This window comes from Leucopleurus acutus (genome assembly GCF_964270905.1).
Source record: "Leucopleurus acutus genome assembly, chromosome: 17".
NCBI classification, from domain to species: Eukaryota; Metazoa; Chordata; class Mammalia; order Artiodactyla; family Delphinidae; genus Leucopleurus; species Leucopleurus acutus.
The window spans coordinates 54,612,753-54,636,282 of record NC_139159.1 but is presented as its reverse complement, the minus strand read 5'-3'; the positions used below and the strand labels follow the sequence as shown (position 1 = coordinate 54,636,282).

The window sequence follows — 23,530 nt, the reverse complement described above, 5'->3', positions numbered from 1 at the left end:
TGTAGTTTTCGGAGTAGAGATCTTTCACATCTTCACTAAATTTATTCCTAAGTATTTTATTATCTTTTATGCTATTGTAAATGGGATCAATTTCTTTATTTCTTTTTCAGAAATTACATTATTAGTGTGTAGAAACACTACTAATTTTTGTGTGTTAATTTTGTATCCTGCAACTTTACTGGACTCATTGATAAAATCTAACAGTCTTTTGATTGAGTCTTTAGGATTTTCTGTCTATAAAATCACTGTCATCTGCATATAGAGACAATTTTACTTCTTCCTTTCCAATTCTTATACCTTTTATTTCTTTTTCTTGCCCAATTGCTCTAGCTAGGACTTCCACTACTATGTTGAATAGGCGTGGTAAAAGTGGGCACCCTTGTCTTATTCCTGATCTTAGAGGAAAAGCTTTCAACCTTTTGCCATTGAGCTATGGGCTTATCATACATGGCCTTTATTATGTTAAGATATGTTCTTTCTATGCCTAACTTGTTAAAAAGTGTTTATCATGAATGGATGTTGAATTTGCCAAATGCTTTTCCTGCATCTATTTAGATGATCATATCATTCTTTCCTTTAATTCTATTAACGTAATGTAACACATTAACTGAGTTGCATATGCTGAACCATCCTTGCATCCCATGGATTAATCCCACTTGATCATGGTGAATGGCTCTTTTAATGTGTGGCTAAGTTTGGTTTGCTAGTATTTTATTGAGAATTTTTGCATCTACATTCATCAGGGATATTGGCCTGTGGTTTTCTTTTCTAGCGGTGTGCCTTGCAGTTTTGGTATCAGGATAATGCTGATCTCATAAAATGAGTTTGAGAGTGCCCTCCCCTTCATTTTTTGTTAGCGTTTGAGATGGTTTGATGTTAATTTCTTATTAAATTTTTGTTAAAATTCACCAGTGAAGCCATCTGGTCCTGGGATTTTCTTTGTTGGAGATGTTTTTAAAATAAATTTATTTATTTTTGGCTGCGTTGGGTCTTTGTTGCTGTGCACGGGCTTTCTCTAGTTGTGGTGAGTGGGGGCTACTCTTCGTTGCGGTGTACAGGCTTCCCATTGCGGTGGCTTCTCTTGTTGTGGAGCACGGGCTCTAGGCACGTGGGCTTCAGTAGTTGTAGCTTGCGGGCTCTAGAGCGCAGGCTCAGTAGTTGTGGTGCACGGGCTTAGTTGCTCCATGGCATGTGGGATCTTCCTGCACCAGGACTCAAACCTGTGTCCCCTGCATTGGCAGGCGGATTCTTAACCCCTGCACCACCAGGGAAGCCCCTGTGTGAGTTTTTTGATTATGGTTTTAATCTCTTTACTAGTAATTGGTCTATCAGATTTTCTATTTCTCCCTTGGTAAGTTGTATATTTATGAGAATTTTTCCATCTGTTCTAGGTTGTCCAATTTGTTGGCATATAGTCATTCATAGTAGCCTCTTATGATCCTTTGTATTTCTGTGGTATCAGTTGTAATGTCTCTTTTTTCAATTATAATTTTGTTGATATGGGACTTCTCTTTTTCCCTTGGTTATTCTAGCTAAGTGTTTGTCAATTTCAGAGAACCAACTCTCAGTTTGGTTAACCTTTTCTATTGTTTTTCTATTCTCTATTTATTTCTGCTCTAATCTTTATTATTTCCTTTCTTCTGCTAATTTTGAGCTCAGTTTCTAGTTCCTTAAGGTGTAGAAGTAGGTTGCTTTTTGGGGCTATTTCTCACTTCTTAATGTAGAGAAGCAAAAAACTTGATGGCTTATTCGAGCAGAAGTTAGCATGGAAGGGGTGTACAGCTCTGGAGAGATAAAGTTCTAAAGAACATCCTACAGTGTGCTAAGATGTTTTTATGTTATACTATATGAAATTAGAAGTGCAGAGTGTATTAGTTTGCTAGGGCTGCCAAAATAAAGTACCACAGATTAGGTGGCTTAAACAACAGAAATTTTTTTGTCTCAATTCTGGAGGCTAGAAGTTCAAGATCAATATGTTGGCAGGGTTGTTTCTTCTAAGGCTTCTCTCCTTGGCTTGTAGATGGCTATCTTTTCCCTGTGTCTTCACAAGGTCTTTCCTCTGTACATGTTTCTATCCTAATCTCTTCTTCTTATTAGGACACAGTCTATTGGATTAGGGCTCACCACAATGACCTCATTTTAACTTAATTACCTCTTTAAAGACCCTATCGACAAATACAGTTTCATTCTAAGGTACTGGAGGCTAGGGCTTCAACATATGAATTTCAGGAGAGGGGGGCACGATTCAGTTCATAACAAGGTTAGATGTACATTTAGGTCACCAGGACAGCAGGACGGAGGACAGGCTAGATGGGTGCAGGGCTAGGGACAGGGAGACCCTTTGGATGACTATTGCAATAGTCCGTCTGTGTGAGGGATGATCAGAGCCTGAACTAGAAAGACAGAGGAAGGTGTGTCAAAGACAGATGATAAAAGAGTTACCAGGAGAAAGGGCCTGCAGGATAGAATCTAAACTCCTCAGCATAGTTCACAGAGCCCTTGACAATTCAGCCCTGACCCCTCAACTCAGACTCATGTCCTGCCACTTGCCATCACACATGCTACCCTCTAGGCATAAAGACCTTCTCAATGTCTCTGATCACACTATGCTTTTACTCAAGGTCAAGTCTGTGTGCCTGCTTTTCCCTCTGCCTAAAACATTCTTTTCCCTTTTTTTTTTTTTTTTTTTTTTTTGTGGTACGCGGGCCTCTCACTGTTGTGGCCTCTCCTGTTGCACAGGCTCCAGACGCGCAGGCTCAGTGGCCATGGCTCATGGGCCCAGCCGCTCCGCGGCATGTGGGAACTTCCCAGACCAGGGCACGACCCCGTGTCCTCTGCAGCGGCAGGCAGACTCTCAACCATTGCGCCACCAGGGAAGCCCCTTTTCCCTTTTCTTAGTCAGTTAAACATCTATTCAGGTAGAGGTAGTCCAGTGTTACCTTCCCCATGAAACTCCAGCTTTCTCTGGCAGCAAATCACTTCCTCCTCCGGACACTCTGTGCATAGACTCTCTCACATGGTGCTATGATTATTTTATATTTTACATGCTTGTCACCTCCACTAAACTGTAAATTCCTTTTAGGCTGGGATTGGTTTCCTTTCTTTGTTTCCCCAGAGCCTGACATGGTGATCAGCAAATGAAAAGTGTTGCATCAATATCTGATGAATGTATGAGAAAGTCTTCACCTGATACCACCTAGATCCTACCAGGTGAGGCCTTGCCTGTCTTTCTTCTGTAATATCTCTTTTTAACTGAAACACTAGGAAGAGACTAAAGCAAGAAAGTCAGATTTTCCATATTTGGGGCTAAATCTCTCTTATAAAAAGAAATAAGATATTTTCACAAACCAGCAAGGAAAATTCCAGGGGAAAAGCCAGGCAAATCAGCAGAGTTTCCAATCTGTCACCACTTTAATCCTTCTTGTAAATCACTTCCAGTTTAATTGTAAAGGACAAAACACCACTGTCTTCATGTCTTTTTCTCTTTAAGAACTTAATGAGTGGCTCCCATTGCCTATCTGGTCAAATCCAAGTTTCCCAGTCTGGTTTTGAAGATCTTCCACAGCCTGGCTGCATTTCACCTAACCAATTCACTGTCCACACGACAGTCAGAACTACCTTCCTGAAACACTCTCACATTCAAAAATATTTTAAGGCTCCTCATGACTTCAGATGAATTTCAAATTCCTCACATAAGCTTTCTGCTGTTTGGCCCTGGTCTTGTGTTTTCTGGCATATCCTCTTCTATAGTCTTCAATCTTCAGTCAACTTCCCAAGTTGTCTTTCCCAGATATTTCTTATATTCTTCTGTTTTTGTGTCTCTCTACTGTTCAAATCGTTCCTGAACCACCTGTAATGCTCTCTCCCACATCTGTTTTAAAAGTCAGCAGTTCCAATACAAAAGACATCCAATCCACCAAGCTTTCTCCATTTTCTCTACCCTCATGGAGAATCAATCTCCGTTTGGAGCCAGTTGCCTAGGACCACATGCTCTTCTCATATTCCCTACAGCTTGTCATAATACTCTATCCTTCCATGATAGTTATTTATGTAAGTACTGTAGCATGTCTATCCGCATACACACATCTTTTAAAACACGCTCCCTAGACCCCACATCTATCGTTCCATTTTACTACCTCCCTTTCTAGTAAAATTCCTCAAAAGATCTGTTTATATATGGTGTTTCACTTTCTCTCCTCCCATCTTTTGAGCTCACACCAAACAGACTTTCATCCACCACTCACTGAAATTGCTTTTATCAAAGTCATCAATAACCTGCATATCTTAGAAAGTCAAAGAGCAACACAGTAAGTCCCCTACGTATAAACCTTCAAGTTGCGAGCTTTCAAAGATGTGAATGTGCATTCAAATGTCCAATCACATAAGTTAGTTCACATGTCTGGTGTACATTGTCACATGCATCCTCTACACGTGTTTGTGCTTTTGTGTACTTTACTGTACAGTACTATATAGAGTACAGTAGTACAGTATCTTTATTTCAAGCCCAGGATGTCTGGAAGCAAGCGTAAAAGCGGTGGTGATGTAGCTGGTACTGCTAAGAAGCGCCAGGAATTGGAGGCCCAGAGAAAGGACAAAGAGAGACAAGAGGAAGAAGAAGTAACTGAAGAACTGAAGAAATTCATGACGCAGGAAGTGGCGAGGGGATTTTCTTTATTTGAGGAGGCACTATTAGTTTTTGAGGCACAGGACCGTGTAGAATGGTACATGAAGGAAGGTTGCAGCAGCTGTTCAGAGTGCAATCCAGTGCTACCGTGTCATCTATGATGAGAAAAAAAGAGCTATTACTCAGACGTCACTGGATCGCTTTTTTTAAGAGGGTAGATAGAATTGAATCCAGCAAGAAACCAGAACCTATGCCATCAACGTCAGGCATGAATGAAATTGCAGCTTGCCCTCCGTCTCCTATTGCTGAGGATCCTTCAGCTCTACCATCTCCCACCTCCTCTCCCTCCTCCAGTCGGTAACTCTTCTTGCCTGTTCACTCGATGCCAGCCCCTGTATGCCAGCTGTTGTACTGTACTACTGTACTTTTCAAGGTACCGTACTATAAGATTAAAAATGTTTTCTTTATTTTTTGTGTCTGTTTGCTTTTTATGTATTATTTGTGTGAAAGCTGTTAGAGTACAGTGCTATATAGCTGATTGTGTTAGGTGGGTACCTAGGCTAACTTCGTTGGACTTACAAACAAATTGGACTTATGAACGTGCTTTCGGAATGGAACTCGTCCCTATGGAGGGGACTTACTGTATTCAGTTGTCATCTTGAACAAACCATACCATTTAACACAGTTAATTGCTCCTTGGTGCTTGGACCAATCTCCTTCTTTGGTGCCTGGAACACCACTTTCTCTTGTTCCTCCACATTCCTCCTCCACTTCCTGACCAGTCTTTCTCTGGTGTCTTTACTTGATCTGAATTATCCCAACCTCTACAAGTTGAAGTGCCTAAGATTTAGCCCTCCTCATCTCTTTTCCCAACATACTCACAGTCTGATCTCATCCAGTGCCATGGTTCTAAATTTCATCAGGAGGTTGACAAGATCTAGTCTTCTGTCTCCAGCTCTTACCTTTCTCCTGAATTCCAGATTCATATGTACCACTGCTTAATCAGTATTTCAACTTAGGTGTCTAATAGGCATCCCAAACATAATATGTCCAAAACTTAACTCTTGATTTCTCTCCTCTAAACATGCATCTATCACACCTTCCTCATCTTAGCAAAGGGCCTCTCATTTCTTCTAGACCTTAGAGTCATCTTGGACCCTTCTCCTTCTCATCTAATGCATCTTGGACCCTTCTCCTTCTCATCTAATGCATCTAATGCACAAATTTTGCTAGCTATGCATTTGGAATATATTCAGAATTTCACTACTGTCCATAACTCTTTCAATGCTACCTAAGCCACCAATGCTGATCTAAGCCACCATCATCTCTTGCTTGAGTTATTTCAATAGTCCCTTAACTGGTCTCTCTGTGAATGAGCTTCTTCCCCCACCCCCTTCCAAACCCTCAAAGTGGCCTTTTTTAAAAGCATAAACACTGATTATATGCCTTCTCTGCTCAAAACCCTCCAGTACCTTCCCACCTCCTTCAGAATGCAACCCAAAGTCTTTACTGTGGCCTACAAAGCATTATGTCATCTGTCCCACCACTCCCTCTCTGAACTCATCTTCTTCCACACTTCCCCTTGCTCAATCAGTTCCATACATTGATACTTAATGTTCCTTCACCTGGCTTTTTCTCCTTTAGGCAGCCACAGGCACCCTCACTTCCTCCATATCTCTTTTCAAATTCTACTTTATTAGAGACGCCTTCTCTGACCACTTTATATAAATTAGCAACTTTCCCCCATCATTCTCACCCTGCCTAATGTTCTTCATAGCACTTATCACCACTGGACAAATTATGTATTTGTTAATACGTTTTTATCTGTCTCCCCCAACTTGAATATAAGCTTCTTTAGAGAAGGCAATTTGTTTTCTTTACTGCTATATTCCCAGGACCTAGACCAGTGCTTAGCATATTGCAGGTGTTCAATTTATACTGAATGAATGAACAAATAATTGCTACCTATTAGATTGAAAGCTCCTGGGCCAGAGACTAGCTCTTACGGATTATATAGTCCCATTAACACCTAGATTAGTACCTGGCATATTAAAAGTTCCAAATGTTAATCAAATGGAATTGCATCTTATCACTCACTGCTTCTCAAAGATGCTCTCTGTTCCTTTTTGGCAAGTTTCCGTACTTCTACCTGCTTCCTTCCTTCCTCTGCTGCGGCTCACTTCTGCTGGAAGCCTCAGTTCCTGCTTTTTCTCTCTTTAACTTCCTCTTTTCCTGTCTATATTCTATTACAGCTTTGGTCTCTGGGCTTACAGGAAACTTCATATTACAGCTATCACCTCTTAGAGGCTACAAAGACTATCCCCTACAATACAGCAGCCTATACCACCACTTATTCTTTGCTTCATGGAAATTCAGCCTTGCTTTCCCAACAATACTGTAATGACACTATGGCAGAGATCATATCATACTCCCAAATCCTTGAAAACAGCTAGTACAAGGTTACACGGATGGTAAGTGATTAACAACTATATCAACTGATCCAGAATAGTATCTCCATTTTTTTTTTTTTTTTTGCGGTACGCGGGCCTCTCACTGTTGTGGCCTCTCCCGTTGCGGAGCACAGGCTCCGGACGCGCAGGCTCAGCGGCCATGGCTCATGGGCCTAGCCGCTCCGTGGCATGTGGGATCTTCCCGGACCGGGGCACGAACCCGTGTCCCCTGCATCAGCAGGCGGACTCTCAACCACTGTGCCACCAGGGAAGCCCAGTATCACCATTTGCATACTAGACAGCATCACTTGGGTAGCTAATAGGAATGTTATTCTGTCTGAAACAGAATTCCTGATTTTAGCACTCATACATATTCCTTTGCCATTCCCCCACCCACCTTTTACTGTCACCAGTAGGTATCCAGTTTTTTAAGCCCAAAGTCTAGGAGTCACTGTTTTTTTTAATTAGACTTTTATTTGGATTGTGGATTCACATGCAGTTGTAAGAAATAATACATGAAGATCCCGTGTACCCTTTACTCAGTTTCTTCCAGTGGTAACATCGTACAAACTTATAGTATACTCTGATGGTTCCTCAAATAATTAAACGTAGAGTTACCGTATAACATAGCAATTCCACCTCTGAATATATATGTAAGAGAACTGAAAACATATGTCCACATAAACATGTGTACACGAATGTTTATAGCAGCATTATTCATAGTAGCCAGAAAGTAGAAAAAAACCAAATGTCCATCAGTGGATGGATGGGTAAATAATATGTGGTATGTCCATATAATGGAATATTAATCAGACCTAAAAAGGAATGAAGTACTGATACATGCTACAACTTGGATGAACCTTGAAAACATTAAGTAAAGTGAAAAAAGTCAGACCCCAAAGGCCATATATCATGTTATTCCATTCATTTGAAAGTCCTGAATGGGAAAATCTACAGAGTGGTTCCTTAGGGCTGTGGTAGAATGAGCAAGAGGAGGAGATAGAGAAGATGAGGTAAGAGAGGTAACGGGTCCAGATGGTGCAGGGCTTTTTAGGCTACTTTGAGACATATGTTTTTCTCTGAGTGAGATTACAAGGCCTGCAGGGTTTTGAGCATAATCTGACTTTTAAAAGTCACTCTGGCTTATATATGGAGAATAAACCACTGGAGGAAAAGAGGGGAAGCAAGGTGATTCGTGAAGAGACTATTTCAAAAACCAAAGCAAGTGATAATGGTGTTTTGGAGTAGGGATTAACTTTGTAGGTGGTGTGAACTGATTGATCAGGACATGCTTTAAAGGTAGAACCAGAGGATTTGTTGGTGAAGTCAATGTAGAGTATAAGAGAAAGAGAAAAGTCAAGGACGACTCCAAGGTTTTGGGTCTGAACAACTGGACAGATGGAGTGGGCATTCACTGAGGTGGAGAAGAGTGTAAAAGGAGCAGGTTTTGACGAGCTACATGGGGAATTTGCTTTTGGACACGTTAATGTTGAGATGTTGGATATATGGAGTATTAGCTGTTAACTAATATGTGGACTATTAGCTGTTAACTAATAGTTTGTGCTGGGGCTCTAATTTGGGAGTTGTCAATGTGTGGATTGCATTTAAAGCCCTTAGGTTGAATGACATCACTTAGGGCATTGGCCTAGAGAGTGAAAAGATCCAAGACACTCCAAAGGCACTCCAAAATGCAGAGGTCTGAAAGACGACAAGGAGACAAGAGTACTTAGAATAAAATACTCACATTCCCTACCTTAATGGAGACCTGGCCCTTCTCCATGTCTGTAACCTCACTCTCCAGTCTGGTAGGATACTCAGTTTTTGAAGGACACCAAGCCCTTTCCTGTCTCATGGACTTTGTCTTTGCTGTGCTTCCACCAGGCATGTTTCAACCCAGGCTCTAATTTTGGTCACCTGCTTCTCTTACCACAACCTCGACTAAATTGTAACCCTGAGTTTTATCTAAACACCCTAATTGAAAAGCCCCAAACTGGCACCGCGTCCCTCACCTCCCTGCCCCCCTGACACCAAGTTATGGCTTTTACTATAATCTGAAATTATTTCACTTGTTTTTTGTCTAGAAGACCATCCCATCTTAATTTAACAAATGCTTACAAAACGATTACTATACACCAAATAAAAGCTCAGCTATTCCTCCTTGTACTTAATTTTCTGGAGAGCAGGGGCCTCATTATCTTGTCCTTTGCCGCATCTCCAATACAAATGACATTGCCTCAGCAATCAATTCTGAGTTTTCAGTATTTGTTAACGGAACGGATTGCGGGACACCAACAAACTTGCAAACAAAAGGAATTTTGCCCGCCCATCCACCCCGTCCCAGAGTTGCCGGAAAGGAGGAAGGGAGGGAGGACCTCGCGCATGCGCTATTGTTCCCTGAGCGCTCGAGGCTGAACCCCGCCCCTTTCCTTTGGCCGGTTTAACCACTGCACATGCGCAGTAAGGGTCTTGTCCGTTCGTTTGTCGGCGCTATCAATAAAGTTTTAGCGACTGCACACTTCTCTTTTCCTTGGCAAGATGGCGGAGTACGACTTGACTACTCGCATCGCGCACTTTTTGGATCGGCATCTAGTCTTTCCGTTGCTTGAGTTTCTCTCCGTAAAGGAGGTGAGTGGGTTTTTGAGCGCGAGGAAGGCGTGGGAGCGCGTGAGATGCGGGGCAAGGCCGAAAGGCGGTGGCGGTAGCCTTAGGCCTTACCCACGTGTGAGGCGGCCCTGAGTTTGGTCCCGAGTCGGGCAATAAGGATCTGCTGGTGGTTAAGCGTCGTCCCTGTTGATTAGCACCGCGGAATTCGGCCGTGAGTAGGGGTGAGGTGACAATATGAAACTCAGGGGAGAAAGGGAGGGGTCTCTGCTTCACTTCTTGAGGTGCCAGTGCCGCTGGGACTTCCGCATCGTTCCTCTTGGAAGTTGACGATTGGCTGGCTTCCCTGTATTAATGCTTGAGCTTAACATAAAGCTGGCTTCGAGAAGCAAATTGGACTGTTAGAGATTTAAATTTTTCTTTTGGGCACAGTAGGAGGGGTGACCTTGGCTTTGTGTTTTTGCTTGCCGGATCGTTTGGAATGATTTTCTTACACTTAAATATCTAGCCCTTTGGTTTCCGTAAAGTTGTGAGTTCTTTGCGAGGAGTTTAACTGGTGTTTCGGTAAATAGCCACTTCCTAGAAGCGTAGCTTTTTTTTTTTTTTTTTTTTTTTGCGGTACGCGGGCCTCTCACTGCTGTGGCCTCTCCCGTTGCGGAGCACAGGCCCCGGACGCGCAGGCTCAGCAGCCATGGCTCACGGGCCCAGCCGCTCCGTGGCATGTGGGATTCTCCCGGACCAGGGCACGAACCCGTGTACCCTGCATCGGCAGGCAGACTCTCAACCACTGCGCCACCAGGGAAGCCCAAGCGTAGCATATTTTGTCTAGTGGGGAGGGGAACCCAAAAAATAATCCGACGGTAATTTTATCTTAAGAGTTGTTTTTCAGTGTATAGATGTACAGACTTCGAGTGGTTTGAATTGGTTGTTAATGTTCATTGAGCCATTCCGGATATCTTGAAAAAGTATTTGGTCCTAGTACCTCATTTAAAAATATCTCAGTCCTAAAAGTTTGGAGATATTAGGCTTAGTTATACCGTAGTTTATTGGGAAATTGATATATTTTAATAGTTACAATAAAGTATTATTACTGTGATGAAGAAATTAGAATATTGGTCAGAAAAATGAGTTCTATTTCTAGAAGCAGATTAAACCGCAAGTCTACTTAGGGCACTCTAGATTTGGGGAGTAGATTTTGTGTGTTCCAACAGCAATAAAACAAAAAAGCCCTACAAATAAACATTAAATTTTTCTGATAAGTTTTCAAATTTTCCCTTGGTTCATTGGATAGGTATAACCCTCAAATTCATATGAACCTTTTCTAAACACCTACACACAACTCTAAAGTTAATGATACTAGGGAACAGCAAAGTTTATTTTCAATAAATATTCAAGAATGCCTTGCCATATAAAGCTTTATCTTGAAATGCTTTTGTCTTGATTTTTCGTTTATAGGATGTACTTAACCTGTATTGTAGAACTTGCATAAAACAGCCCAGTCTGCCTTCTGTTTCTTTTTTGGATAATTTAGGATAATTTACCAAAGATCAAGGAATAGAAAAATATCCTCTATGCTTCTGAACTAGCCAAACTTCATATTTTTGTAATGTGTCTTTACACTTTTGTTTTTCAATGCAGACAGATGAAAGGGAGGAATACGTAAGTGTAAATTAGTTTTTCATAGGGCAAGACCAAAACTGTGAACGGCAGCTGAGAATCAGTGGAAAATAACTGCTCAAAACCTGTTTCCTTGGAGAGAATGTTGGTAAGATGGCTGTGATACACCAAGGGGAAGACAGATGCTGGAGTATTTATTTATCAATTACTAAGTATAGGACTACCGTGGAATTGTGAGAAATCCAAGATAAAATCCAGACATCTCATCACTAAAAAACTCATCCTTTCGTGGAGATAGAGGTCTGTAATTATAAGGCTAAGAGTAATAAATGTCAGAAGTAGTGGCAGAGTGCTATCAAAATTGAAGAGGTACAGAAAGGATTCTGAGGAAGAGAGGCTTGAAGTTGAGTTTTGAAGGCTAGATGGTTAGGATAGTCAATGATCATGACACATGAGGGTATCAATTGAATATATTTATAGTATCAATATGTTGGAAAATATAAACTCCATTGGAGCAGGAGCTTTGTTTTATTTCCTTGCTGTGTTCTCAGCAGATAGAGTTCTCAGCAGATAGAGTCTGGCATAAGGACTTCTTATGACTATTTAATAAATTTAATAAATTTAATAATTTAATTTAATAATAATTTAATTTAATAATTTAATTTAAATTTATAATAATAAATAATTTTATAAATAAATAAATAATAAATAATTTAATTTAAATTTAATAAATGAGTGAATATATATTTGAACCTTAGTGTTCTTTATTCTCAAGTGAAGTGGAAGGCCAGATAGTGTTTAGCAGCCTGGGTACTGAATTGGGACCTGGATTAGGATCCTGGCTCTGTCACTTAATACCTTTGTGCACTTGAGAACAGTTTCTTTCCCATCTTTTTTTTTTTTTTTTTGCGCGGTACGCGGGCCTCTCACTGTTGTGGCCTCTCCCGTTGCGGAGCCCAGGTTCCGGACGCGCAGGCTCAGCGGCCATGGCTCATGGACCCAGCCACTCCGTGGCACGAACCTGTGTCCCCTGCATAGGCAGGCGGACTCTCAACCACTGCGCCACCAGGGAAGCCCCTCCTTCCCATCTTAACTAAGCCTTTTCTCATGCATAAAATGTTGGTACTACCACCAGCCTCATAGGGTTGTTAGAAAAATTACATGAAATAGTACATATAAAGTATTTAGCCTTCTGGGACAGAGTAGGTACTCCTAAGTGTTTTCTATTAGGAGGCTAGGCCATCCTATATGAGAGGGAAGTGAGGCATTCAATTGGCTTTGTTTGTTTTTTTAAGTTTTGTTTTGTTTGTTTTGGGCTGCATTGGGTCTTTGATGCTGTGTGCAGGCTTTTTCTCTAGTTGCCGTGAGCAGGGGCTACTCTTCTTTGCCGTGCGTTGGCTTCTCATTGTGGTGATTTCTCTTGTTGCGGAGCACAGGCTCTAAGTGCGCAGGCTTCAGTAGTTTGCAGCACGCGGGCTCAGTAGTTGCGGCCCGTGGGCTCTGGAGCGCAGGCTCAGTAGTTGTGGTGCACAAGCCCAGTTGCTCCACAGCATGTGCGATCATCCCGGACCAGGGATCGAACCCATGTCCCCTGCATTGGCAGGCGGATTCTCAACCACTGTGCCACCAGGGAATTCCTCAATTGGGGTTTTGAGGAGGGAAATAAAGACTGGAAATCGTGACTGGGGAAACTGACCAAAGACAAATGCAAGGATTGGTAAGTTTGGAGGGCCTAACTGAGATTGGAAATCACACATTTATAAGTGGTCATTCTTGGAGTGAGAGAAATGGTAGTTTATTTGAGTAGTATAGAAACATGTGGAGGTAGGCTGGTGATAAATAAATGCCATCTAGAGATTGATGAAAAGGTTTGCTGATTAAAGAAAAGCACAGATGTGATTGAATAACATTATTGCCTAGTTCTGAAACATTTTATAGGTGACCTTAGCCATAACATAGAAAAGAGGGAACTTTTTTCCAGTGCTAGAGATAGACATTGATTGTATTTGGTTGGAGAAAATGAATGGAATAAATGTTAACCGCTAAAGAGAAGGGCTTTGAAATAGCCAAAAACAATATCCAAACTAATGTAGAAAGTGACAACCAAATAGGGTGATGTAAAAATTAGAAAGAACAGAGGGTATGTTGAGGGCGATGAACCATTTTAGAGGTAATAGTGGAAGAGGTGATGAATGTAAGTTAAAAGTCTTAGAGATGAGCTGATGAAAGTTGTTATGATTTGTGGGATAAAGGAATTTTAAGGCTTGGGGTTTTAAAGAATCATCAGTATGGATGTTGGATTTGTGGAGGATGATAGCAGGAGATGTCAAAAGAAGATTTTTAATCTATTAAAAAGTAGGAGTTGTTTTCAAGAGGTTGATAGACTGTGTTGTCAGACTATAACCTGTGAGCCAGATACAACCCTCTCTGCCTGTTTTGTATAGTCTCAGCTAAAAAAAATTTTTAACAGGTGAAGATTTGCAACCTTTCTCAATTATAGAACAATAACTGTACACAGGTTAAGTGAAACGTTTCCTGCCCAAAAAGAATTCCATTCTTCTCATTAGTAGAACTGTATTACAGAAAATTTTATAACATTATATTTTTTATTTCAAAAAGAAAATTGAAGCTTTTCTCTCTTATGGTACTTATATATATAGTATCCTTGATTTTTGCTTTTTGGCTCACAAAATCTTACTGTCTCTTCTTTACAGAATAAATGTGCCTATGAGATAAAATTTAGAGAGGATGATATAAGCAGATATAGATTTAAGAAGAGGCCAGTGAGGTCTGATGGCAGAGGAGAAATGCTTTGGATCTGCAGTTGGGAGAAACATTACAAATTAAAAGCTATTGATGAAGTGGTGAGGAGAGGTGGCATGCCAGGAAGAGGATGTTTTCACCTAAGATTAGGGTTTCTGTGGGGCAAACTGAAAGAAAATTTCTTTTTTTTTTTTTAAAGTTAACTTTTTATCAAGTATAATATGTGAACAGAAAAGTGAGCTGGGCTTCCCTGGTGGCGCAGTGGTTGAGAGTCCGCCTGCCGATGCAGGGGACACGGGTTCATGCCCAGGTCCAGAAGGATCCCACATGCCGAGGAGCGGCTGGGCCCGTGAGCCATGGCTGCTGAGCCTGCGCGTCCGGAGCCTGTGCTCCGCAACGGGAGAGGCCACAACAGTGAGAGGCCCGCGTACCGCAAAAAAAAAAAAAGAAAAAAAAAGAAAAGTGAGCAAATATAAATGCTTTTTTTCCCCAAAGGAAACACACTTATGTGTGACCACCATCCAGATCAATAAATAAAACGTTGCAAACATCCTAAATAACTGCAATTTATTTATCCAGTCTAACGTTGATAGGACTTGGCTGTTACAAATAGTTCTGCTGGGAACATTCTTGGTAATGTCCTTTGAGTAAACGTACCCATTTCTCTTGGGTACTTAGGAGTAGAATTGCTGGGTTAAAGAATCTTTTAGCTTTAGAAGATAAGAACAGTTTTTCAAAGTGGTTGTAGTTCTGCCAGCAGAGAAGGTGTTCAGTTACTCTGCAACTATACCAACACTGGTATTGTCCAGTTTTTTTAGTGTGATTTTAATTTACATTTCCTTTATGACTGATGCGGTTGAGGGCTTTTTCTGGTGTTTGTTGGCCATTTGGTTGTGCTCTTGTTGAGTGCCTATTAAAATCTTTTAGCCATGTTCAATTGGATTGTCTTTTTTTTCTTACTGTTTTGTAGGAGTTCTTTATGTAGTTTGGAAGGTTCAGGTTTGATCTCATGGCTGTACCGTTTGACCACCTTTATCTTTTCTTTTCATGGGTAGTAAAATGTATAATCTTCCTTCATTTTTCTTTGCTTGACAAAATTAGATTTAGTACAAAAATCTTTTCTTTTGCTGAAACCTTATCTTGACTATTTGATTAAAAATTGTTTTGAATTATGTTACTGTCTCTCTCCTTGAATGCTATTGTGTAGAATCCTTAACATATTGCTCAGTACACTTCATGTTTATGTGAGTTTGCTTATGTATCTATTTGGTTCCTGAACTGTGGGTTAAATTATGTTTCTTAAACTCTTTGCAAAAGCTAAAACCTGATATGACAAGGTTGACTGAAAGAATGGGTGCCAATTTGTTTCAGGGCTGTGGATGGGAAGCATTATAAAGGATTTTAACTATTTAGTGGAAAAGTATGTGGGGGAAAAAGGAGAGGCCACCTCAACGAGAAATGGGTAGGCATCATGTGGATGTGAGAGAGGCTAAGAAGGTAAAACATTTAAGGGTTGATTCTTAGTTACCTGAATGTGGAGAGGAGTCAACAATACTATGTGCTTATCAGTGGAGTTGGTGTGGTTTATTTACTCACAGCCTTGTTCTAGAAAGACTGATGACTTGTAGGGACACATTAAAAAATGAAGTTGGTGGGAATGGCTTTGTGGTATGTAATTGCCTTTATTTTAAAGTTGCTAGGTAAACAAAGTATTTTATGTCTCTGTAGGCTGATTGCTTGCCTTTGTTGTAGGAGGGTGAATTAATAGTATATATTTTATTAAAAAAATAGTTCAGGACATATGTTTCCAGGTACACTATCTTAATATTAACCACTTTACTTGAGGGAACTTCAATTTATTCATTAGAAAGTAATTTTCTCTTGCAGATATATAATGAAAAAGAATTGTTACAAGGGAAATTGGATCTTCTTAGTGATACCAACATGGTAGACTTTGCTATGGATGTATACAAAAACCTTTATTCTGATGATATTCCTCATGGTAAGTTTTGTCATTACATCTGAAGCTTGACTTGTGAGCTGAGGCCATGTGTATTAAAAGTTTTGTGATTTATAAAAGTGCTTTAGCCAGAAGTCTTAATAATTATTTGAATGATTTAAAAGTTCTTTGGATGAAAGGTAGTATGAAGGTTACAGGTCTTCTAAAGCAGTGGTCCCCACCCTTTTTGGCACCAGGGACCGGTTTTGTGGAGGACAGTTTTTCCATGGTCTGGGGGTGGCAAGGGGATGGTTCAGGGGGCAGTGCGAGCAATGGGGAGCTGCAGATGAAGCTTTGCTCCCTTGCCCGCTGCTTCCCTCCTGCTGTGCAGCTGGATTCCTAACCAACTGGTCTGCAGCCCGGGGGTTGGGGACCCTGTAAAAGGTGTGAAACTACTTTAAAACATGGTCATCAAATGTCTGCAGTTCATAGTATGCAGCATCAAAGTTGTACTTATTAATCAGATTGCTTCCTTAGAATTATCTGGGAATTTTGCAGTTTTTTGACTTTTTCAGTTGGCATCTTGTGTGCCTTAGAGATTTCTTTTTTGTCTTGAAGCATCTGGGTTCTCAAAAGCATGGTCCCCAGAACCAGCATCCTCAGCTCACCTGGGAGAACTTGTTAGAAATGCAAATTCTTGTGCCATACCACAGATCTACTTAACCAGAAAATGTTGGCTGAAGACCAGCACTCAAATTAGGGAACTACTGTGGTATATTTCGAAATCCTTGTTTTCTGTAGTAATAGATGTTCTTAAAACAAGCAAACAGAAAAACCCACTATGCACATAGTATTTTAAAAGATTATAAGAACTCAGTAGAGAAATACAGTTTACTTTGTTTAAATTGACATTTCTCAAAATTTGATCACAGATCCCGTCTGTGTTTGAGAAACACTCTCCTAGTATTAGTACTTTCTAATATATAATGTAGAAATTATTACATAAAACATAATCACTATTTTGACTTCTATTATAGTTCCCTGCAAGAACAGTAGCTCTTTAAATTTTGGTTTGTGGTAAAAAAGTAAACTATTTCTTAGTGAAACTTTAAAACATGCTAACAGGGTAAATTATGTGCAAGTTTTCTCTGACTTCATGATGTGGTAAAAAGAAACTATAGAATTGGTTTTGAGAGATTACAGAACTAGATTTAAAGTGAAAAGAGAAATTATTGACTGGATTTAAATTCCATTCAACCTAGTTGAAAACCTGTAGTAATAATATGTAAACCCCTCTGAGCCTCTTCAGAAACTGTGGGATAATCTCCTGAAAGAATTCAATGAAAACAAATAAAAACACTGAGGATGAAGTGTCTGAAATGTAGAGTTAGATAATTGTTTCCTCAACAGCTCCTTCTCCTAGGCTGTATCTGTATATTCCTCAGTTTCTTCTAAGAGTAAGAAGAGGATTCACTGTTCCTTTATGTGCCTTTGCAGTGCTAGAAAGAAGAAATTGGATCTGAGGAAGTTACTGAGTTGGTGGCTCCTGGCATATGCGTATATTGGGGATAAATAAATGCACAATTTAGATAGACTGAAAAATTTCCAGAGACATCCTCATAGTGAGCAATATAGTTTAACATTATAGTACTCCTTTGCATTTTTAATTAGCTTTGAGAGAAAAAAGAACCACCGTTGTTGCACAACTGAAACAGCTTCAGGCAGAAACTGAACCTATTGTGAAGATGTTTGAAGATCCAGAAACTACAAGGCAAATGCAGTCAACCAGGTAACCTCTTTTTTCTAAAATTATTTTATTGAAGTATAGTTGATTTACAGTGTTGTATTAATTTCTGCTGTACCGCAAAGTGATTCAGTTATACATATATATACATATTATTTTTCGTATTCTTTTCCATATGGTTTATCACAGGATATTGAAAATAGTTCCTTGTGCTATACACTAGGTCCTTGTTGGTTATCCATTCTGTATATAATCGTTTGCATCTGCTAATCCCAAACTCCCAATCCATCCCTCCACCACCCCCTCCCCCTTGGCAGCCTCAAGTCTGTTGTTCTCTGTGTCTGTGAGTCTGTTTCTGTTTTGTAGTTCATTTGTGTCATATTTTAGATTCCACATATAAGTGATATCATATGGTATTTGTCTTTCTCTTTCTGAATTACTTCACTTAGTATGATAATCTTTGGGTCTGTCTATGTTGCTGCAAATGGCATTATTTCTCTCTTTTTTATGGCTCAGCAGTATTCCATTGTTTATATGTACCACATCTTCTTTATCCATTCATCTGTCATTGGACATTTAGGTTGTTTCCATGTCTCGGCTATCGTGAATAGTGCTGCTATGAACATAGGGTTTCATGTGTCTTTTTGAATTATGGTTTTATCCAGGTATATGCCCAGGAGTGGGATTGCTGGATCATATGGTAACTCTATTTTTAGTTTTTTAAGGAACCTCCATACTGTTTTCTACAGTGGCTGTATCAATTTACATTCCCACCAACAGTGTAGGAGGGTTTCCTTTTCTCCACACCCTCTCCAGCATTTGTTTGTAGACATTTAATGATGGCCATTCTGACTGGTGTGAGGTGGTACCTCTCTGTAGTTTTGATTTGCATTTCTCTAATGATTAGCAATGTTGAGCATCTTTTCATGTGCCTGTTGGCCATCTGTATGCCTTCTTTGGAGAAATGTTTATTTAGGTCTTCTGCCCATTTTTCGATTGGGTTTTTTTGTTGTTGTTGAGTTGTACGAGCTGTTTGTTGTGTTTTTGTTTGTTTGTTTTTGCCACAGCATGCGGGATTTTAGTTCCCTGACCAGGGATTGAGCCCTTGCCCTTGGAGTGGAAGCGCAGAATCCTAACCACTGGACTGCCAGGGAATTCCCTGTATGAGCTGTTTGTGTATTTTGGAAATTAAGCCCTTGTTGGTTGCATCATTTGCAAATGTTTTTTCCCAGTCAGTAGGTTGTCTTTTCGTTTTGTTTATGGTTTCTTTTGCTGTACAAAAGCTTGTAATTTTGACTAGGTCCTATTTGTTTATTTTTGCTTTTATTTCTGTTGCCTTCAGGTAACCTCTCCTTAATTTGAATTCTAAAAATTCTGTTTTCTGGATTAATACAAATGTTAATTCATACTTTAGTAACCCAGTCTAAAAGTTCACAGTTTAAGAGATAACTTTATCTGCTTTTTTCATTTATCTTTATTGTGTAGGGACGAGGAAGTCCTTAATTATAAATGTTAATAACTAAATTTTTTTTAGAACTTCTTTACCAGTTAATCCAAATCTGATTATGCTGAGCCGCTCCCCCCTCCTCCCCCCTTCCCAGGGGACATTTGGAATGTCTGGAGACATTTTTGGTTGTCACAGCTGGAGAGGTGCTACCAGCATCTAAAGAGGAGAGGCCAGGGATGCTGCTATACATCCTACAGTGCATCAGGCAGTACCCTCACTTCCCCCAAAAGAATTACCCAGCTCAAAATGTCATTAGTCCTGAGGTTGAGAAACTGTGCCTGGGCAATACCTAGAGTACATGGGTTGCTCAATGTATGGGAAAACTGAGCTCACTTTATCACTTTGCTACGTTGTCTCATATCCTTCCATGCTCAGCCCAATGAGGGTAGTATAGAGCTGACATGGTTATATTTTATTCCTGATTTCCTCTTAGCTAGAAGTAGACTTATTGTTTAGTTTACAAAGAAAGCATGTTACCCTACTCTGGCTTCACTAATTGAAGCCCTTTGGGTCATTAAAAATGTTTAAAAATAGTCTTCTACTAAAATTGAATATTGCCATTGTGGTAAATCTTTTCTATCAATATATTCACCTGAGGAATTGTTTAGGATTTTACCATGTTGCACCTTGAGTTCTTAGGATATGTCATCAAACCAAATTTTTAGAGCGATTGGCTCTAAGTTTTCATTTGTGATTTGAGAAAGTGTTACCAGGTATGTTTTAGAAAAGCAGCAAATACTATACAATTACTATACCTTACTATAATGTGCCATGTTATATAGTATGTATATATATACAGAGATAACTATATCTTAACAAAGCTATTACATATGTGTATTTTCATATATATGTATATAGCTTGTATATAGCTATCTCTGTGTGTCTGTGTATACTAGTATACACTTAGAATATCATGAGTAATTGTAGCCCTTCAAGTCACGTGTAAGTGCCCACAAAGGGACAGCTGAAATAATCCAGACGTTAGGGTACAACAGAAAATTTAGGATTTTAATTCTAAGTTTAGTCTAGTCACTTAAATACTGGGAAATAATTGGATTAAGGTATGAATAAGATGAATATAGATTTGTTCACTAAATATTAGGAAAAGATAACTCCTTTTAGCTTAATAGGCAATAAATTGGAGATAAATGAAAGGATGGAAATGGGGTAAAAACTTGTAATCTAATTTATAACCTATTCATTTTCAAAGTAATAACCTCTCCCTGCCGATTCCCCATTTTAAAGTTTCATTGAATATGTAGTTTTGTACTTCTCATACTTTCCCAGAAATACCGTATCAGCCAGAGGACAGTGATTATATACCTGAGGTGTAAGGCATATAACACAAAGTTATTCACTATGACCTACAGGAAGTGTTAAGTGTTTTTTTTTTAGATCTCTGTATGTTAAAATTTCATGCATGTTTTTATTTAGTATTATAATATGTTCATGTTAATTTTAGTGGTAACATATCCCCTCCCCATTAAACCTTCAAGTAAAATTATGCTCCCAAAAGACATGCCACGGTATTCATTCTTACAATGAGCATAAGAAAATGGTTTCATTTTTGCAGATGCCCAGAAGGCGGGCAACTCTGCCACCTGTCACTTGTTCCTTGGTGTCTTTGTCATCAATTTGTCTTTTACAAGGCTGCCAACATCTCAAGTTATGCAAAGCTAATTTTAAAAATGTTACATTGTGTTATTTGACACTTCGGTATGAATAATGATCATATAGAGTATGTAGCATAGATAGCATGTGAGTTAGGCATGATTTATTAGTCTTGTAAATTTGCCAAATCACTGTCCGTATGAGAAATACTAACATTGTGGAGGGGGACAAAATTTATGTACAGGATTAATTCCTGCTTGTTTGTATAGTACATTATTTCCATCTCTATCGTATTTTAAGAATATATTACCTATTAGAAAAGTATCCTCAAGAGAACAGATTCCATTCTCAGTAGGTTAACACCTAAGTAGACCTCACTGACCTCACTATAAGAATAGTCAGAATGTTCTGGTTTTATTACCTAAAAAACTTAGATCATGTGGTGAAGCAGAACACATGATTTTCAATTAGAGCTAAAGAAATCTGAAAGTGAAATGTTAAGTTTGCAGTTGTCCTTGAGTTCCTATTCCTTATGTTCAAAACATGTAATGTTCTGTTTATTTTATTCCGGAAGTTTTATTTTTAGTGTTTAAATATTAATATAATTAAATTGACTTTATGTGGGTAATAAGATAGAAGTTGAATAGGCTTGTTTTGTTTTCTGTGGTCTATAAATTACAATAATTTTTGTTTTTTTATTATTAAGGGATGGTCGGATGCTGTTTGACTACCTCGCAGACAAGCATGGTGTAAGTGGTCTTTTAAAAAATTGTTTAGTTGTCATATTGTAGTAAGGCTAATTAAAGAATAGTGCTGTATAGATAGATTCATGGCTTGACAAGAGTATAATTTCCAGATTAAGTTATTAGACATAATACCTGGTATGTTTTTGAAACTTTAGTTTTTAAAAATTGGTCCTGATTGGAAAATAATATCCTTATACTTACCTTTTTAGATAACAGAAATTCTCAAATTGTTTGTTCCAGAATGATCATGTAATAGTTAGCATTTTATATTTCTGATGGATAAACAAGTGGGTAAAAACAGAACTAAATTTGAATTAGAATACCTTGAGCAATAGCATTAAGCTGCCTTGTGGAATACAGTAGCCCTTGACATTACCAAGACCTTCATAAACCCCCATATAAAGGAATGTTGTTATAGGCTTTCCTAGTCATCTCCCAGTCTCCTTCCCCTTGCGTTAACTCAAAGTGTGAGGCTATGTATATAATCAGTTCTTTAACTTGCATTCAGGTTTTATCATTCATTTAACAATTATTGTAACAAGAGACATGCTGACCACTGCAAAATTACTCTTTCTGGTTTCCATATAGAATGTTTGGTGTATTTGTTAATGTTCTGGTTCAGAGCCCTTCTCTTGATTTTTTGTCTTTCACTTTGCTTGCATCGTTAACTGTAAAAGTTGGTGTAATTTGGGGGCCAGTTTTTTCAGAGAACTAAAGTTTACTATACACATTATTTGTACAGAATCACAAAATCCTCACAGGGATGCATATGCTTGGTAGTTGTCTAAGCTCAGTCACCAGCTAAGGGACTCACACATCAGACCTTCAGCTGTAATTCAAGTTTGTATCACAACAAAGTAGGTATTGTTACAGTTCAGAACTATGAAAGTTAAATCCAACAATTCCTAATATGTATTTTAACGGTCATGTGCTTTTCTGATTTTGGGGGGCAGGGAGAGGGTAGTAACTTTTGAAAGAATTGATATCTGGGGATATTTGAAAGAGTAAATGGTTTGAATTTTAAAACTCAAAATTAAAAAATAGAATTTAAGCTTTTTTCCTTTTTTTAGTTTAGGCAGGAATATCTAGATACACTCTACAGGTATGCAAAATTCCAATATGAATGTGGAAATTACTCTGGAGCAGCAGAATATCTTTACTTCTTTAGAGTGTTGGTAAGTAATTTTTTTTTCTTTTTCTTCTCTTTTGTAGGTTGCCTTGGTGCCTTAAAACATGTCTGTAGATTTGATCTGTCCATTAAGTTTTCAACAGTTATTGGCAAAAGGAGAAAAAAATAAACTTTCAACAAAACCAAATAGAAATAGGAAACCTTATTTCAGGGCCTCAAAATTTGGAGGGAGATTTAACTTGTCCTTGAAATCCAAAAGTAGAAACCACTAATTTTTCATTTTATGTATAATTGTATGATTTTAGCATTAGAATTCTATCATGTAGTGGATTTGTTATAGTATTACTATATAGCACAGTGAGTGGCACATTGTGGGTGCTTAATATTTACTGAATAAATCTATTATTCCTAATTTTAATTCAATATTTTGTGCTGCATGTATTCCTTGAATTTGTTCTAAACAGCTGTGGAATTCTAATGATATCTGAAAAGATTTTATGCTTTAATAGTAACGTTTTTCTATTTACTTCTGCCCTCAGGTATTAGACTACAAAGCTCAATTTCTTTTCATTATGTAGGGAGTAGATGAGTTTAAATAGTACTGCTAGAAAAAATCCCTAACCTTTTTTTCTTCATTTGTCTACTTGACAAGTTTCCTAGATTCATTGTGTTTGTTAGGGAAGGAGAGTTGCATGAAGCCAAAGGAAAAATCAGGATTTCACATTGACAGATTTCTTTCTTATTCTGCCTTCTGTTTAGGTAATTATATTAATAAATGCCTTCTAAAGTTACCAAAATT

At 38.9% G+C, this 23,530-nt stretch overlaps 1 protein-coding gene across 1 annotated transcript in view; it reads left to right on the top strand.

Annotated features, from left to right (window-relative positions):
* Window positions 1-9,597: 9,597 nt before the first annotated feature.
* EIF3E (eukaryotic translation initiation factor 3 subunit E) overlaps window positions 9,598-23,530 on the top strand; it is a 50,968-nt gene continuing 37,035 nt past the window's right edge. The window contains exons 1-5 of the mRNA XM_082858660.1: window positions 9,598-9,699; window positions 15,943-16,057; window positions 17,666-17,783; window positions 21,563-21,605; window positions 22,673-22,777. Coding sequence (XP_082714786.1) covers window positions 9,610-9,699; window positions 15,943-16,057; window positions 17,666-17,783; window positions 21,563-21,605; window positions 22,673-22,777 — 471 coding nt within the window. The 5' untranslated portion in view covers window positions 9,598-9,609. The remainder of the gene's footprint in view (window positions 9,700-15,942; window positions 16,058-17,665; window positions 17,784-21,562; window positions 21,606-22,672; window positions 22,778-23,530) is intronic.